At 33.9% G+C, this 20,361-nt stretch overlaps 1 protein-coding gene across 1 annotated transcript in view; it reads right to left on the reverse strand.

Annotated features, from left to right (window-relative positions):
• The window catches only part of LOC120884217 (tolloid-like protein 1), a 120,337-nt gene that overhangs the window by 66,116 nt on the left and 33,860 nt on the right, over positions 1–20,361 (reverse strand). The window contains 4 exon segments of the mRNA XM_078036196.1: positions 9,262–9,407; positions 10,563–10,679; positions 12,912–13,014; positions 15,275–15,376. Of these exon segments, the coding sequence (XP_077892322.1) occupies positions 9,262–9,407; positions 10,563–10,679; positions 12,912–13,014; positions 15,275–15,376 (468 nt within the window).

Here is a 20,361-nt window from a genome sequence, read left to right on the forward strand (position 1 = left end):
AAAAATAGAAAAGGAATAACAGTACATAATCAAAAAATATACAATCAAATTAGAATATATTAGAAAGTGCTAAGTTCCATGAAAAAATATGAGTGAAACAAAGTAAGGAGTATAAGAATTGGGAATGGGGTAGTGGTAGCAATTCTTAATGATATCAACAGGTAGGGGCTCACTGAGCATGTGAATCATAAATGCACACATTTTTCCTAAAGACAAAAGAAAAAAGTCAACACTAAACAGTAACAAGAATGCAGATAAAAAACCAACTATAGATCCTCAGCTGCTTAGAGAAATATAGAATAAACTGCCCCAATTCATAAATCATATTGGAAAAGGGAGGGAACAAAACAAGATGAAAGAGGAAAGGAATTGAAAATGTTAAGAAAAAAACTCCTTACAGGAGAAGGTCCTTTAATAAAAATTAAATCATATTGTTTCATATTAAGAGGCATGCTAGAATAAAAATTAGTAAGCTAATTTCAAAGGTCTTTCAATTAGTATTCTAAGAAAACAGTTGCATTTAAAATTGTGCTACTCACAGGCAAACAATATAGACACTGTTGAAAATGAAAAAATTTTTTTCAATGATTAAAAAGAAATCGATATTTCCCTGTTCATCACACACTCTGTCCTTTTAATCAATAAACAACAAATCACTTTCAATTTTAATTTTTAATATATTCACTGCTTAGTTAAACCTGAATACTTAAATGTGTGATACACAAAGTGTAGATATTCAGATAGCATGGGTAAATGTATAAAAATGTCTAATTTTAGGACTAATTACACAAGTACCTACTTATGGATTTCATTTTATTTATATACTAAATATTATGTACCTTGTATTAGGAGGTAACACAGGAGAAATAGGGACTGCATACTCACATAACAGTGTCTTACTGATCAAGTTGTTTAGAAATGAAATGTGCCTTTTATCTATATGAACTTAACATATTCAGAAATGCATTATGCCTCACAACACCAACCCTAGACCTCTTCTCAAAGATTGGAATGATGGTATTTGTATACCTTTCCAGTTTAATCCTGTGTAGAAGGCAAGTACAATGAATTTGCTTCATTGCTATTAATTATAATTATTCTTCGTCAAGTGCACCTACATGATGAATGAAAGCATAAGTGAAATTGTGAGTCATTTTTATGCTATTTGTGCAATATTTTCTCCATTTGTGCCATATCACTTCATCAATGAATATATAGAATAAATGTGCTGAAGATACAAAGTGAATTAAGTCCACTGATGTCATGCCAATAACACTAAGCTTCTTGCAAAAGGAACAACAAAGTTGATGATATATAAAAGCAATAAATAAATAAAAAAGAAAAAGCAGTTTCTCCTTGAATTAAAACATGGACGCAGTTCAAAGAGCTGAGAGTCAGGTGCAATGTCATGCACAATCACACACATAAGAAATATGTTTTGTAATAATGATGCTGATTTATTACACACTTTAATGTAATCAGAGCATAATTTACATATGAAAGTGGCAAGTTTATCACAAAGTGAACAGACCCAATATGTCATAAAGAATACAGTGAAAGTGATAGTAAGTTCTGAACATTTTTTTCAGAAAACTGATATTTAAATGTACTTTAAATAGGTCCAAATACATAAAAAAAAGGAATAACACCACCAAAGGCCAGCCAGAGGGGTTAGTGTTACTTTCATTACTCAGTGGGGATCTCTACTTTTAATAGCCAGTTAGAGAACTAAGAAAAAAGTGAGTTTTACCATTTAGCAAAAAAGTAAAATGAATTTAATTGGGCTAAAAGTGGTCAACCTCTCATTTTAAAACCACCAATTTGTACAGAGTTTCTTGAGATGTTCTTGCAAATAAACTCTAACATGGAAGGAAAGCCAGTCCAAGAGGAAGGGGCCAGACCCAGGCTTTGCATCCAACATACATTATACAAAATAGGTATATAGAAATAAACATATGTAATTGTATATCTGTACTCACAGCAATATGATTCACAGCTAAAAGATGGAAGTCCTTGTACAGGTGAATAAATATACGTATAATGAATTGATATTTAGCTTTAAAAAGGAAGGAAATTTTGATATATGTTACAATATGGATGAAACTTGGCATTATGCTTAGTGAAATAAGCCGATTATGAAAAAAAATAAATGCTATATGTGAGTCTGCTTATAGGAGATACCTAGACTCACACATAGAACAGAAATTTAAAGAGACAGAAGAAAATTATTCCTTCCAGGGACTGGGAGAGGAGAGGGGGGAGGGAAATGGAAGATTGAGAGAACTATTGTTAGTGGGTATAGAATTCAGTTTTGCAAGATGGAAAGAGTCCTAGAGATTGGTTGTCCAATGTGAAATGTACTTAAAACTACTGAACATACACTTCAAAATGATTATGATGGTAAATTTCATGTCACGGATATTTTACTACAGTAAAAATCTTATTACATAGTGTTATAATGCAGCTTTAAAATCTAATCAAGAGAAGGGAAATCGCATGGAAATGGAAGGCGATCCTCAGGGTTATACAAAATGATATATAAGAGGATAGGAGGGGTAAGACAAGATAATACAAATGGAAGAAATGATTTACAGTAGAAGGGGTAGATAGAGAAAAGGGGAGGGGAGGGGAGGGGAGGGAGGATAGTAGAGAATAGGACTGACAGCAGAATACATCAGACACTAGAAAGGCAATATGTCAATCAATGGAAGGGTAACTGATGTGATACAGCAATCTGTATACAGGGTAAAGTTGGGAGTTCATAACTTGCTTGAATCAAACTGTGAAATATGATGTATTAAGAACTGTGTAATGTTTTGAACGACCAACAATAAAAAAAAAATAAAACATGAAAAAAAAATCTAATTAAATTATACATTCAAATATATGTAATGTTTTGATCAAAATAATGCAACTTTTATAGGTAATATAACTCATAATGATATATACTCAGAACAAAGTTAAAGTTGTTTTTTGCTCTTGAGGAAAACGTTAAGGAAACTCTAATACAAGCAATACAGGTAAGGATTTTTCATTAAATATTAAGTTAAATTTAATAGTGAGAAAAATCATGTAAAATCCAGGAATTAATGATATCAACAAACAGAATCCTGAATAAAAATGGGGAAGGCTTAATATAAATAATTATGTTAATTTTGTTATTCTATAAAATTAATATTTATCAGTAGTTGCATTTGATATTGAGTTAATATTAATACATGATTACAGTTGTAAAAGGGGGAAAATATGCTCAAAATGTTAAAAGCAACATCCTGGGTCTTGGTTAAGTTTGTTTTCATGTGGATTCTTTATTTAAATGCCTCCACTTCCTTTTTTGTTTTCCTTCAAGACACAGGCATTTTACATTGACTCATGGATGTAATAGTTTTACTAATAACTTCTATGCACAAATAGTATGTACTTGACAGTGTGTAACATCAATGAATGAAGTAGATGTGTCCCTGACTGACATGCAATACCATAGGCAATACCAGATACCAATACATATGAAGACATTTGGGAGGGAACAGCATTGGATACAAGGAAAGAATACTGAAGAATACTATGGTGGTTCTTGGCTACCAGGACTCAGTGACATATATACACAGACTGGGAACTTTGTTTCAATCACAATGCTACCAATTTTGTGACCTTAGGCAAGTTTATTTAAAGTAACAAATGCAAACCTCTCAGAGTTCAATTGTAGCCCAAATTATAATTTCTGAAGAGCTTCTTAATTCTTATCTTCTCAGTCATTAACCAATACTTAATCTTAGCTGCACACCCCGCAAAACACTGCATAGCAAGTAAAAGAACATAACTAAGACATCCTTATCTTGGCTTCTTAGTTCATTCACAAAGACCACTACTTATTGTAAGCTAATGCAAATATTTAAAGAAATTAAAAGAGTGTTTTTAGTTGGGCAATTTACCAAATAATAAGATAAAACCTGTTGTATGCAGGAACATTGAAGCTTGTAGCAATGATGGTTAAGGCTGTTAAACATCTCTGGTTTTTATAAGGAAAGAATCCTCAAATCAGAATGTGTAGCAATGTTGACAAGTACCTCAAACTTAATCCCACTTGAATTAATGTATGTGAGGATTTCAGTTTAAACAAAAGTAAGCTCCAGGTTTATTTCACTTCTTTTCTATTTTATTGACATTTCTTTGAAGTTGTTCCTGTAAACATTCCCAGTCTCCAAAACTTTTTTCTCTTCTCTATTTCTGCATACTGAAAGTTCTCAAATAAAAGAGTACTTAAGGCTTATAATTTTATAAGTAACACTTCTGCTGAACAGAGGATGAACTCTTTGAATTAATTTCAGAGATAATCTAAGTTGATATACAAATTTACTTCCATATATTAGTGTTAAAATACTGCATCCCATAAGAAAAGAGAAAGTTTTCTATCTTACTCTACACTGGGGATGCTATAAGAAACTTCCATAGACAGAGTGGCTTATAAACATTAGAAATTTATTTCTGACAGCTTGGGAGGTGGGAAGTCCAAGATCAAGGCACTGGCAGATCAGTGTCTGGTTAGAGCCCTCTACAAGTTAGCACATTCTCACTATGTCCTCCTGTGGTAGAAGCTCTCTAGGCCCTCTTCACCAGTTCAGTAATCAGATTCATCAGGGCTCCACCCTTATGACCTAATCACATCTTGCTGTGCTTCTTGACTACACAGGAACCTAAGATACTAATCACATCCTGATTACCCCCTCACCTCCTAATTCCATCACCTTGGGAGTTAGGATTGCAATGTATAAATCTTGGGACATGCAAACATTCAGGACATCCAAAGCTCTTTTCAAATAGTATAAATATTTTGTCCCTCCCCAAAAAGGTCCTCTCCTCAAATATACCTGATAAGCATTAACAGAAGCACTTAGGCTTACATTCTTTACTTATATTAAAATCCAGGTCATACTGGGAAAGATGAAACTGTGGCATAAATTCCCATAAAGGAGATCTAATAAGTTTGTTTTTACAGTAGCTCTCAACAGAATGATGAGTTTTATCTTGGTGGCCTTTTTAGAGTAACAGAGAATAAAGACGAAAAGTAAGACAGTTTTTGAAAAGAGTTTATGACTCAGTTAAGTGACTAAAAATTGTTTTGTTAGGCAAAATCAATAAACATTGAGAATTTGGGATGACATTATCTTTGATTATGTATTTTCAATATAAAATACATAATATGCAAATTTAAAACATGATGTGTAAACAAAAATAAGTATGTAAACAGATAACTGACTAAATAAACCATCTAAGGCATAGTACGACAATTAAGAAAATATATTCAACTGATTATTGATAACTACTGTGTGTCGTTAGTGTGTTCTATAAAGTTGCTGAGAACAGTGAATTAGCAGATTGATTCATTGCTCCCAGGAAATTATAGTGTTAGGTTTTTGTAAGATTCTATTCATAAAATTTTTATCAACCAATCTGTACATAGCCTTGTTTTATGTGTGTTTCTATTTAAGGACACCTTAATATACTGGCAATTCATGAACACTTAACTCATAGCCAACAACACTATGACTCATTCCTGAGTGAGGCTTATCTAACACACGTTTTCCCAGAAAAGCACATCACAGCTGGTAATATCCATGTTAGTTGCTCTATGCATGACTTTAAATGATCCAAAAAGCATGATGAATATTTATTTTTGGCTTGCACAAATTTTACTGAATAGGCAAATTTGCAAATAAAATCAAGTGTACATGAATTTTAGTGCTGGCTGGTGTGATACTTGGTCAATGGCCTAAGCTCAGTTTCTATATCTAGATTTAGGCAACTCTAAATCCTTATCAGTTTCAGATTTAGGAGGACTCAGGATCTCCAGCCGAAATTCAGTCACACAGTCTACCAAGTCCTCTAAATCTAACTTATCTGACTAGGATTGTATCCTTCTTCATAGAAACCTATATACTTTTGATACTGAAAGGAGATCTTTATTTCCATCCACGAGACTTCATTAATTTTCATTCAAACACCTACATGTATCTATCCATCTGTTCTATTATCAACTATTAATCTTGAAGTCATTAGTGCTGGAGATATAGGCATCAGCAACAGGTAAAATCCTTATCCTTTGGTGATCAATCATATTTTAGTGAGACCATCACTAATACCATAACCTTGGGAATTAGGATCTCAAAGTATAAATTTCAGGGCATGCAAACATTCAGGCCAAAGCACTTTTCAAATAGTATAAATATTTGGTCCCTCCAAAAGGTCCTCTTCTCAAAGATGCCCAAAATTCATTAACAAAGATACTTAGGCTTATGTTCTTTACTTATATTAAAATCCAGGTCATACTGGGAAAGATGAAACTGTGGCATAAATTCCCAGAAAGGTATGAACTAAGGAGAAAGATATTCTACCCAGAATGTCACCATTGAGATCCTAAGTCCCAAGGTGATAATATTAAGAGGTAGGGGTAATTTAGTTTTCTATTAAGACAATATTGAAGTTCAGTTCCTGTAACTAGTAATGAACATATAAATGAACATATAAACATGTAAACAAACAGATTCATGGCATAAATTCCAGTTGTTGTAAATATAATGAAATAAAATGAAAGAGTGATAGTTTAAAAACTGTAGGGTAAGAAAATGTTTTAAAGCATTGTGAGCAAGTAGTTTTAAAGAAGGCAATACACCAGGCACAGTAGTGCAGGCCTGTAATCTCAGCAACTCAGGTGGCTGGATGCAGAAGGATCCCAACTTCAAGACCAGCCTCAGCAACTTAGTGAGGCCCTAAGCAACTTGGTGAGACTCTATCTCAAAAAAAAAAAAAACAACAATAACAAAAAAATTAAGAGTGCTGGGTGTGAGGCTAAGTGGTAAAATGCTTCCATGTTCAATCCCCAGTATCAAAAAAAGCAATAAAGAGAGATCTGAATGATGTGAGGAAGGAATAAGAGCAAAGATCTAGATGTAGGTAAATATCAGTGTCAAATGCCATGACATAGGAAGGTCCTGGATGCTAGCTGACATAGGAAGAGAAAGAAGGATATTAAAGACTGAATTGCAGAGTGTCTTGCTCCATAATTGAGTCTGGATTTTACTCTAGGTTTGATGTAAACCAGGAAGGTGATTGTAAGTAACGTCACCATCCACCTTAACTTGAAACAGCATCATTCTGGCCATTCTATAGAGAACAGGACAGGTAGGGAAAGAATTGAGACCTGAGGTGCTCAGCAAGAGTTCCAAATGAAGAGGTGAGGACAGGGACAGGGTGGCAGCCAGAAATTGTTACGAAGTCATGATGTATGTGCATAATTTGAAGACAAAACTAATGGAATATGCTCAGAGCCTCACGAGGAGGCTTAAGGGGAAAAATAGAATTAAGGATATTCTGTAGGTAAATGGTGACACCAAATGCTGAGGTAGAACTCAGGTGAGTTGAGAAAGAGTGGTTGTAATGAGGATGATAAAAGTTTGGTGTGGTTACGCATTGAAATATGCCCAGTATCTAAGTGAAACAGGCAGAAACATAAGGGATATATGGAAAAATGAAGAAAGGACAGTAAACTGTAGAAAACAAAAGGTATTATCAGTCAGACTATTACCTGGCTTTTCTCAATCCCAAAGCATAGTAATCATGTATTCATTTAATTGGCCAACAAGTATTAAATGACATGTCAGGAACAGCCTGTTGCAAATGTTTCCTATTTGTCCAAAACCTATCCTGTTTTTGAAGAATATAAGTTATTACATTGATACATAAAAAATAAAAGCACAGACAGCCAAGCCAGTAATTTCATCTTTCCTTGTTCTTAGGTGCATGGGATGAATGCCTTGTCTGACATAATTTCTGTAATGAGAGAATTCCATAACCAAATGAGTTATATATTGAAAGACAGCTAATGTCTTAATTCTTGAAATATCCCAAAATACAGGTAATATGACCATTGGGTAGATAATTTTTCAATAATCAGTTCCAGTCTGAATTGCAGGTGAAAATCTTTCATTCAATCTTAGTTCCTTGTTAATTAGTCTATCTAAACAATATTTGCACTCCTATGTGTCCATGAAATAACAAAACTCAAATGTGAGTCAGATAATTTCAGAACCAAGATTACCAAAAATGGAAAGTAGTTTTGAGCATAAAATACAACATCCTGATCAAAGCAGAGAAATTTTTTTTTTCATGTTGAGAAAAATATCTAGGAAACTAAATGACACATGGAAGGGGAAGAAGATAGAGAAAAGTACAAAAGAAATACAGAACGCCAGCTTACAGAGTGTGTGTTAAGATCTCTGGGCTTATGAAAATGTATAGATTCCCCTGAGGCTCCTGTTATAGATCCACAGCCTGGACCCTGATCATTGCCCTCGGTGGCAAGAGCAACCTAGCTGTTGATAGACGGGCCCTTTACTGCCTTTTGACAACTTACACAGTAAATCAAGCTTCTGATCAGCATAGAGAATCTCCAATCATGGCATCTAGATCCAGCACCATCTCATTGTTTGTCTTCACTTCTTCACCTTGGCCTCTATTTCTCAAGTGACTATTTGATGCAAACATGCTCTAGAGTCCCTAGAAAACTCCCCCATTTCTTTTCTTCAAATCACTACTTCAGTTTCTCTTGTTCCACGAAACATTACACTTTAACCAGCTTGGGCCTAGTCATTTGAGACCCTGACTTTGATCCAGAATTCTGATTCATCTTTAGTTTATTCTACTCCTTCATCTAATAATAAAATGGTGCCTCTGATCTTCCTGACAAATATTTTTGATGAAGTTGAAAACTCCTAAGAACACTTGAATTTCTATATTTGATGTAAACAATGATCTGTGTTAACAGGTAAAAAGCAAAAAGAAAAAAAAAAAGATTTTTCTCCCAGCAACAAAAAAAAAGATTGTCTACCTTTTAACCTCGTAGAAGAGAAATAAAAGTCCTATTACTTAATGGACCCTCCAAGTAGTCTTGTGAAATAAGCCCACACATTTGTCAAAAATAAAAAAAAAAACCCTATTGTCAGCACTTCAAACATCCTAATTCAAATAGCGAAGTTAATGTAAACTCGCATTAATCTTCTTAAAAAAGTCTGTAGCAAGAGGAAAGGGAGAAAAAATTTTAAAAAAACTTTCACTCTTGATGTTACATTTTATAGCTGATCCTTTGTTTCTTCACTGATTAAAAGGCCAATTCTCTGTTTTTTTACTGGTTTAATGAGGATTCCCTTAAATGCCACTGTCATTTATGGAGAAGATGCCCCATGAAGGTCACCTGAAAGACTTTACCTCAAAGACCTGAAAGGTCAGTCCGACATGGTAGCCCTCAGACACCGTTATTTTCCACACACACTCTTTTATCGGATGATAGTCATCAGGGTAATTAGGAGATTGAATCTGCCCTTCATTTCTGCGTATCTCACCTCCACAGATAGCTGAAGAAAGCAAAAATAAGTAAATAAATAGAACTAGACATGGCACTTCATTTTCATTTTCTATTAAGCCAATATTGAAGTTCAGTTCCAGTAACTAAGAACATAAAAACCAGGTTATAAAAAAAAATCAGAGTTGGCTGGTTATACTGTTGTGCAGATTTAGAGGGTAAAACATGTAGTTCTCTTAACTATAAACAGTAGATCACTATCAGTCAAGGAATATATAATTGTTGATCACTCTTATGTCACATTTTCACCCCTGAAAAAATGAATATGTCTTAAACTTATATAAGCCTTTAGGAATTTTATAAATATATTCTATGTGAGTTTGTTCTATGATTTCCTGAACTGCTTTGACCACAGGTAAAATATCTCATCAGCAGACAAGCTTCACCCTGAACAGAGCTGAATGGGCCTCTGGCAGTGAGCTAGCATCATGTGCTCAACATCTGTGGCTTCATCCAAATACTCCTCTTCACCACTGTGCAGTTAATCTTTAAAGCAAAATGCTTCCATTCACTGAAAGTTTAAGGGAATCAAAAATCTCTGTCTTGGAAATTACCTAAACTCCTATACAAGCAAGGATCTCCGCTGTCTACCACATGGTGAGTAAGGGGCTGTTTTTAAAGCCAGGAAGCACAATGCTATCTTATTGTTTTAGAGAAGCATAGGACAAAGCATGCAATAAATTCTTCCTTGAATGCTGACTCTCTGATTTAGACAAAGCATGCTTTAGAAATGTGCACAATTACTTTCTGTGCAGTTTCCTATAATAGACTATTTCAGTAGTGCTGGGACCAAATACGTACAAATTCAGGACAAAGGAAAATAATGTCTTCATACTATTTTAATAGTATTGTGAAACAAATTTTAAACACTTTGTGCCATTTGGATTTTTTCTCCCACACCTCTCTGAGCACATTTTGTTGTTATTATATCATTGATACAAGAAAACTGGCAGTTTTTTAACAGTTTTAATGTCTGGAGAATTTTTTATAAAGATAATTTGTGAATATTGAAATGCATGTTCACAAAATGTTATAATTTAAAACTTTTAAATATGGTCACAAAATCATTTTAATGAAATTGGGGGGAAAAGGACACTTAGCTGAGAGATCTAAAATATATTCATTTCTTAACTTCAATGTGACTTGCCTTCATAGACAGCTGCAAACCCTTTTCCTACCCAGTTACTGCTGCTACGGAACTCAATCCACATTCTGCTGTCTGTAGAGGTAAGAACTTCAGGCACCTTGTCCCCACAGAATCTACCTAAAAGAAATGAAAGAATAAAAAGCACCAAATAAATATGATTCTGTGTTCTACTTGCTTTCTACATTAGCTACAAACTATACATATAAAACCTAGTTTGGCTAGTATCTCTATCCCTAGTGATCAGAGTTAGAATAGTGCCTTAATATTTATTTAATAAAAATTAATAAAACATTCTCTTCATATATATTTATAAACTATCAAACAACTGATGTCAGTATTATCATCACATATAGTAAGAAGAGTTAATTCAAAAAGGATATTTACAGATGGACCCATGAAACATCAAGGTGAAAAACAGAAAAGACACAAGTCCCTCGAGACACTGGTTCAAGTCTCCATCTGGTCAGTAATCAGGAGAGTGACTTGCTGACAAATGTGCTCCTGGTCCAAACAGAAGTTGGTTCTCTAGCCAGGGTCAATGAGAACCCATCAGGACAACATCTGGGATACTCCAAGAAACTTACTGCATACACTATCTCATCTATAAAGTTGCAATTGGTGGAATTATAGGCAGAATAACCAATATTACTATAAGACTTCAGTCTGAGATGTGACGTTTTCTAATTGCATATCCAGAGGTAAAAATAATGAAAAATAGATGCAATACTAACTATTGTTTCTTCCTTTCTTATGCAACCCTTCCACAAAAATTCACTGTATGTCTACCTTGGGGTTCTAGGAACTCACATAATGACAAATGTTTAAATGTGACAAAGCACATGAAATAATTCTATAAATACATGACATTTCTATCTACTTTTGTGTGCCTCTGAAAATGACATCATGCATAATTTTAATATGAGAAAACTGGTAGCCAATTTAAATAAAGCAAATTTATCAACATTGAAAAGAAAGAACAATATCTTCCCAAGATGCAAAATAAATTAGAGGTTCCTATAGTGCATTTTAAGCGATAGTATGCATGAAAATTGCCAGGAAAATCTGTTGAAATTAATCTCTTGCTCAGAAGATATGGACTTTTTATAATTCCTGAGTTTTTATAATGCTTACACCTTTCCAGATGAATATAGGGCAAGCACTATGAGTGCTAAAGTTTTACAAGAAATGGTGGAGAAATTTTTTCACATGAAGACCATATCACACTGAGTCAGTCTGGTGGACATAACTCAAATATTAGCTTCAGATTTATATGAGCTTAATGAAATGTTTCCTTTAGAATACACAAATGTATATAACATATGGCTTCATCTAGGCTAAGAGACTAAACGTACAAGACAATGTTTTCCTCAACCTGACTGTTCACATTACTTTAATTCTTCATTACTTCCCTATTTTTAAACATTTCCACAGATCTCCAACTTACTCAGACTGCTGTCACTTTTAATCTAAGAGTGTCCATTCAGCAGGTTTTGGATGTTCAGAAAAAAGAAATCTGTCTAACACATCAACATGGCTAAACAAAGCTACTTCTAAAAATAAAAGCAGCCACAATCTCAAAAAAAAAGGAAAAATTAAGAAAATATCCACATAGAAGCACACACGCTCACAACAGCTCTCACCTCTTAAGTTAAACAGGGCGACAGTAAACCACCTCATACAAATTAATAGTGTGGTCTGTGGTTAAGCACTGATGGCAGATTTACATGGGGACCAAATCTGGCTACAGCTAATGACACAAACTACAAGTGTTTTTGTTTTCTCAGCCACAGAAAAACTCTTGGAAGAAAAACCAGCAATGTCTATAGAAACAACGAATGTGCTTGGCACAGGAAGAATCTATCAAATACCTGACAGAACACATGCTACTGCCTCAGCAAACACAGAACACCCACAGAATATATTCACACCTGATCTTGTTTTTGTTTCATCAAAATGTTTGATCCTCAGCACCACATAGAAATAAAATAAAAATAGTATTGTGTCCACATACAACTAAAAAATAAATGTTTAAAAATTATGAATTAAAAATCACAATTATGAAACTGAAAAAACAAGAAAATACTGAAGAATTATCATTATAACCCTAATATATGAAAAAGCTATGCTCAAGCATTACGTTCAGATCCAAATATCCACTTGTAATTAAGTTAATTTAAGTCAATTAATCAATGTCTTCATTTCTCTGAGTATGTTTGGAAAAGGGTAGTCAAAATAAAAGCAATGTAGACTACATACATTTAAACTCTAAGATGACCCTTGAGACAACAGATGGTGTCTATACAGGACAGAATACTTGTGTAACCACATAGGAGATAAGTAAGCACTTACCAAGGAGAGGTGACTTCTTCCAGTACCCATCTCTTACTTCAATGTAGTCATACCAACACAAACTACTCTTGTATAGGTCCACTGTGGTAAAATTTAAGACAATCTGTAAGATGGAGGAAAACAACACACAAAGTAAAAATGTTCGTAATTTGAATCCTGAAAGGAAGAAACCAAAACTACAGTGAAAAGAAACTTACAGCTATTTCTTTCTTTTTTCTATATTTTAATCACCCTAATATTTTTTTTACTTAAATGCCCCCAAACCATGTTTTCTCATTTTCATTAATAATTCCAATAGAAGCACAATGTTAATAACTAGAAGGAATTAAATTAACCCAACGTTCTGTAAAGTGAATTTGAACAATTAATTGCACAAATAAAACAAATCTTCATTTGAATAGTTTATTATGAATTTTCTATGATAAATATGATTTAAACTATGAAGAATTCCAATTTTTTCATGAATATCTTCTTTTTAATAATTTATTTCAAAGACAAACAGTCAGATATCTATAATTATGTTAAAAATAACCACTGGGTGGCATTTTCCCAGAACGCAATATCATTGTGTATGTTGAAATGTTTAAATGCAGTCCTAGCATTTAAATGTATCCTTGAAACTATAATCAAACTCATATGTCACTACTCTTCTTAAGGTCCAAGAATACATATTCAAAGCCTTTCAAGTTAGATTTTGTACATGACCTTTATTCTGTACTTTTTTTGGAATGATGCTGCTTTTTGTAAAGATAATTCAAGAGCAATTCTAGGAAAGATAATTTTTTCATTGCTTCATAAAAGTTCTTTACTTTTCAAAGAATTAACTCTTTATTTACTTGATTACAACAAAAGTACAATCAATCTAATGTTAGAAATGTGCTCAAATTAAGTAAAATTCATTTGGAAATCATTTTGTGTGTTCAAAACTCATTCTAACTCAGTTCTGCTTAAATTATCTAATACGCTTATGGCTCATAGTATACCTGTTTTTTTTTTCCTGTTGACATTGAAATTTACTTTGCCCAAATGCAACAAATTATGAATATTTGAAATGTTTCTATTATAAAATAATAATTTATAACAATATTCAAAGAGCTCAAAGAAAATGCTGATTATAAAAAATCTAAAGGAATAATGAAAGAGATAAAATATATAATCAATAACCCTGAACCTATATTACATAAAAATCCTACCAATACTGTGAAGAAAACATACTTCTTCCCTTTCTTAAACACAATATTTGACAAAAATTTAAGTACTAATTATGGCAAATCAATCCTAGCTTGCCTACTCCTTCCTAGTATGAAGACACAATATCACACAAAAAAAATTCTCTTAGCATCTTCTATCTAGGTGCACAGCTTCAATTGTTCATATAGATTAACATCTACTTTTTAATTAATGTACTAAGAAACAAAATTCTACCAAGGATGAAAAAATAAGAGATACTTTTTTAAAATACAATACAGCATGAATTATTATTGAATTAGTACTTATTCAGTTGTTACTATTAGTTTTTAGTTTTAATAGTTATTTTTATCATTCCATTTTGAAGTTTATCTATTTTTCCTTCAATTTTTTAGTTTCAAATATTTTCAAAGACTGTTTGAAAAAATTTCCCAAATAGGGGCTAGGGTTGTAACTCAGTGGCAGACTGCTTGCCTAGCACATGTGAGGCACTGAATTTGATCCCTAGCACCACATAAAAGTAAACAAAATAAAGGCATTCTGTACATTTATAACTACAGGAATTTTTTTTTTAATTCCCTAAGTATCCAAGGGTAAAGTACTGATCATTTTTTCTTTCTTTTTCAAAATCCTCAACACTTGATTGTCAAAACGCTTTAGTTTCTAAATTATTTTTTTCCAAATTACCCAAATATTTTCTTCTCCCATGCAACCTCAGATTATTCTCGGGATACAATGGGAGAATAATTTCTGGCTTTTGCACTTAACTATGTGTTTACTTTAAGTCTGCTACAAATAGGGAATACCACCACTGCCTGATATTAAGTTTCATTCTGCATTCATATTTTCCCTATAGCAACCACCAGAGTTTCAACTCCATATGATCTCATTTGTTATCATTTGTTATAGTGGAGACAGCAAAAGTAGAAACAGACACAAAAAAGATAATCATGGATCATTTTGTGGCTCCTCTCTCTGCTTAAAGGGGAGTTTTTTACAATGGTGTGAAAATAGTTTCAATTTCCTCCTGCATGAGAAAAAAAAATTAATGAATTGGATGTATATCATCAAATTTCATCCCAAATTAAAAACGACATGGTTGGATTGTTAATAGTTAATTTCGAATACTTAGAATAAACACACACAACACAACACACACACACACACAAACATACACACATGCCGCAACCCCTCGCCGGCAAGGGAAACACAACACAGGATTCTTCTTTCAGCAGTTTACTCAGGACCTTTGAATCATGATGAGAAAACAGGAACAAGAGAGCGAGTGGTCGGTCTGCCCTAGCTTAAGTACCCAGCCACGCCAATGAACTAGCACCACGTGGAAAAGTCTAATAGGTACAGCGCAGCGGAAGCAGGCCAGAGCCCAGCCCCACAGCCTTACAAGGAGTTGTTTACCTCTAACAACTCTAACCGCTTAGCGAAGCGGAAGCAGAGACCAGCGCCATATTCAGGGTGTGGTCGCTGGCTCCCAACACACACACACACAGGAAAGGGGATAACTGAGCAGAAAAGTCTCCTATCTTGTTTTTAATCTTCTAGTTTAAACTCCAAGCTCCGTGGAGAAACAAAACCAGCCTGACACTAATATAAAACACAGAGTCCTTTAGAAGTAGAAAATGTAATAAAGATAGGTTTTCTAAAATCAAATCTCCCAGGCTCTGACTATAGAAGTAAAATTCTGGCCTTTGACTAAAATTGCCAGCAGAATTCATACTTGCATTACAAATCAAAAGCACTTGGAAAATATTTTGTTGTTTCATATTATGCTATTTTATGCAAACATATTGCATCTTTCAAAGAAAGATAAAATGAATACTACATAGTACAATTATACAAATATTTTATTTCAGATGGTAAATATAAGTATCAAGTTAAAATTAACCATCTTCCCTTGGAACATGAGATGGAGGAGATTCAAAGAACAGTTCTGTTTCCTGTGATCTGTTAGGAGTCTAAATGCAACGTTAAAGTGATACAATTGCTGTTAAATTTGCTTATTAAAGACATTGCTTCACAAAGCTGCAGAGTGAAGAATCTTGAAGAAAGACAGAGCAACAGCTCAAGGGACTGGATGTCTGCAAGTCTCCGGAAAAAAATGTAATCGACTAACTTTTGTCCATGCAATTAAGACATTATCGATTACCTAAACAAAGCCCATGGGCACCATAAAATGGCCAATTACAATAACATTTACATCTTCAGAGCTGAGGAGAGGGAAGATGCAGACATTGCCAACCGGATTGATTATTAAATGGCTCTTTAGATAGAGAGAGATTAGATTCAAAAGCAACAAGATGAAATAGATTGTTAGGTTCCAGCCCAAAGAAACCTAAAGAAGTCTAATAAACTTTCTGGATTGACTACAGCTTTTTTCTCTCAGAAATAAGGCTCATGGGGAGTAGATCAGAGATTGGTACAGAATCTGCCTGCAACCTACTTTTGTGAATAAAGTATTATTGCATCCATTTCCTTACTATATCAACTATGTCTGCTCTTGCACTACAATGCTAGAAATGATCATTTGAACAAAGACTATCTACCCTCTAAAGGTAAAAATATTTACTCACCAGAAAAGTTTGTCAATCCCTACAATAATTGTTATAATTAAATAATAATCATTATGTATTAATTATATATTTAATAATTATAACATATTATAATGTGTTAATTAATAATTAATACATTAAATTTTTGTTCAGATCTGAAATTGTATTGTAGTAAAGGGAGAAATAATTAACATCTCTTCCTACAATTAAAGCTGTTCTGGAGTAGGAATCAAAAGACCTTGGGTTCAAGTTTGAGCTTTTCAGTTTGCTAATTTACTTAAACTTTATATCAAATGAATCTTCTTACCATCTCAGATATCATCCTATCAGATTTGTCCCATCAAAATTAAATTCACTCACATGTAGAAAAATACAGAGAATCCTAAAGCATTAAGATGTTCATTTCATGGTAAATATTCAGGCATCCATCACAACATATGTTTTGAAAAAAAAATGTAAGAAATTTTCATCCAATTTCATGAAGTCAACTATTTTAGGAAATATAAAAATGTGATTTTAAAATTTCACAGAAAAAATAGTGATATTAAAATAAGGGAATCTCAAAATTCATATAATGGACAGAAGATCTTGGGGCTTTCCTTGAAGTTCCTACCTTAGATTATTTGCATAACCTCAAGTAGACCCTAGCCTAGTTGTGGAACCTTGGGGAGACCCAAATTTCAATAAGGAATTATTTATATCAGAGATAGAAACAAGAGTGTGACTATGTTATTAAAACAATTTATTGCTTAAACTCATGTGATAATATTTTGATTTTGATTTTTGTCATCACCTACTAGTCACCAAAATATTTCCTTATACCTCTCCTTAATCTCCACTCCTACCACATATCTAGTTAGTTCCTAAATGCACACCCCTGCCTAGAAGCTTTTACATAGCCAATGATGTAATGGCTTCCAGTGGTTTTTAGCTTCACTTGTCTCCAGCATGTTCTACACTTATAGTCACATGAATCTCAGTAAAGTCTGGATCCCATCAATGCCTGGTTATCAAAAACTCTCGAGTCCAAATCCACCTTTTCCACTTTCTCTTCCACAACCTCCAACACATAAGATTTATTCTACTCATTCCTAACTTCTTACAGTTATGCCCTGAAAAAGCATCCCAGTTTTTTTTTATTTTTTATTATTGTTGGTCGTTCAAAACATTACATCTTTCTTGATATATCATATTTCACAGTTTGATTCAAAAGGGTTATGAACTCCCACCTTTACCCCGTATACAGATTGCTGAATCACATCAGATACATCAGTTACATTTCCATTGATTTACATATTGCCATTCTAGTGTCTGATGAATTCTGCTCTCTATCCTATCCTCTACTATCCCCCCTCCCCTCCCCTCCCCTCCCCTCTTCTCTCTCGACCCCCTCTACTGCAAAACATTTCTTCCACTTGTATTATTCTTCCCTTACCCCTCACTTCCTCTTGTATGTAATTTTGTATAACCCTGAGAATCACCTTCCCTTTCTATGCAATTTCCCTTCTCTCTCCCTTTCCCTCCCACCTCTCATCCCTATTTAATGTTAATCTTCTTCTCCTGCTCTTCGTCCCTACACTGTCCTTAGTTACTCCCCTTATAGCAAAGAAGTCATTTGGCATTTGTTTTTTAAGGATTGGCTAGCTTCACTTAGCATAATCTGCTCTAATGCCATCCATTTCCCTCCAAATTCTATGATTTTGTCATTTCTTAATGCAGAGTAATACTCCATTGTGTATAAATGCCACATTTTCTTTATCCATTCATCTATTGAAGAGCATCTAGGTTGGTTCCACAATCTTGCTATCGTGAATTGTGCATCTATGAACATCGATGTAACAGTGTCCCTGTAGCATGCTCTTATTAGGTCTTTAGGGAATAGACCGAGAAGGGGAATAGCTGGGTCAAATGGTGGTTTCATTCCCACCTTTCCAAGAAATCTCCATACTGCTTTCCAAATTGGCTGCACCAATTTGCAGTCCCACCAACAATGAACCAGTGTACCCTTTTCCCCACATCCTTGCCAGCACTTGTTGTTGTTTGACTTCATAATGGCTGCCAATCTTACTGAAGTGAGATGGTATCTTAGGGTGGTTTTGATTTGCATTTCTCTGACTGCTAGCGATGTTGAGCATTTTTTCATGTACTTATTGATTGACTGTATGTCTTCCTCTGAGAAGTGTCTGTTCAGGTCCTTGGCCCATTTGTTGATTGGGTTATTTGTTGTCTTTTTGTCTAATTTTTTGAGTTCTTTTTATACTCTGGATATTAGGGCTCTATCTGAAGTGTGAGGAGTAAAGATTTGTTCCCAGGATGTAGGCTCCCTGTAAACCTCTCTTATTGTTTCTTTTGCTGAGAAAAAACTTTTTAGTTTGAGTAAGTACCATTTGTTAATTCTAGTTGTTAACTCTTGCTCTATGGGTGTCCTATTGAGGAATTTGGAGCCCGACCCCACAGTATGTAGATAATAGCCAACTTTTTCTTCTATCAGATGCCATGTCTCTGATTTGATATCAAGCTCCTTGATCCATTTAGAGTTAACTTTTGTGCATGGCGAGAGAAAGGGATTCAGTTTCATTTTGATGCAAATGGATTTCCAGTTTTCCCAGCACCATTTGTTGAAGATGCTATCCTTCCTCCATTGCATGCTTTTAGCCCCTTTATCAAATATAAGATAGTTGTAGTTTTGTGGATTGGTTTCTGTGTCCTCTATTCTGTACCATTGTTCCACCCGCCTGTTTTGGTACCAATACCATGCTGTTTTTGTTACTATTGCTCTGTAGTATAGTTTGAAGTCTGGTATCGCTATACTGCCTGATTCACACTTCCTGCTTAGCATTGTTTTAAAGCATCCCAGTTTTAGCTTACGTTCCCCAAGGTGTGCTGAAGTCTACCTGCATTTCACATTCGCTTTCCCTGTGCCTTGAAACTCTTTTACAACCCCCCCACCCGTCTTCCAACTCTTCAGTCATGCTAGAATCTCCCAATAAAATCTGAGCTCTCTTCAGAACCCAAGTTGTATCTTGCTTTCTTCAGTAATTTTTCATCCTAGCAATTATATGACTATTATTAATTTGTGAGATTCTTGATAGCAAGGATTTATTTGGCACATCAGAAAAATACATCTCTTTTTTTAAAAAAGAATCAAAATTTTTATGCATCAGAAAATATTTATCTGTTTTAATAGAATCAAAAATATATATGGTGATTGTTGAATTTACATGGCGCCTTTGGCAATATAAATTATTGTGAATTGACCCCGTAGATATAAAACAAAAATGAGGGATCAAAAAGAAATGTTTGCAAAAAAAAAAAAAAAAAGAGTCAAAGGACAGCCTTTAAATGAGTTGGACAAAAAAATATTTGGTATACTTAATCTCATCACTAGAGTTAACTATAAAATAGGATTATGAAATAAATAACTGACATTTATAAAGTTCTCCCTCATAGGACATTTTCTCATTCTTTCTCAAGAAGCCAGTAGCCAACTTAAAAGACACCCATATTCAGGATGAGGCTAGTAGATACCAAGTTGATGCTTCTCTGAGACTGCACAGAACAGTCTATTAATATATTCTAGTGAATTGAGGTTAATAGTAAATACCATTCAAGATTAAAAACATTGTAAATGATAACTAATAAATCTTCATTAAAGGTGATATCAAAATGTCAAGTACAATGTTTCAAAATAAGAA

Source organism: Ictidomys tridecemlineatus, unplaced genomic scaffold, assembly GCF_052094955.1.
Source record: "Ictidomys tridecemlineatus isolate mIctTri1 unplaced genomic scaffold, mIctTri1.hap1 Scaffold_226, whole genome shotgun sequence".
NCBI classification, from domain to species: Eukaryota; Metazoa; Chordata; class Mammalia; order Rodentia; family Sciuridae; genus Ictidomys; species Ictidomys tridecemlineatus.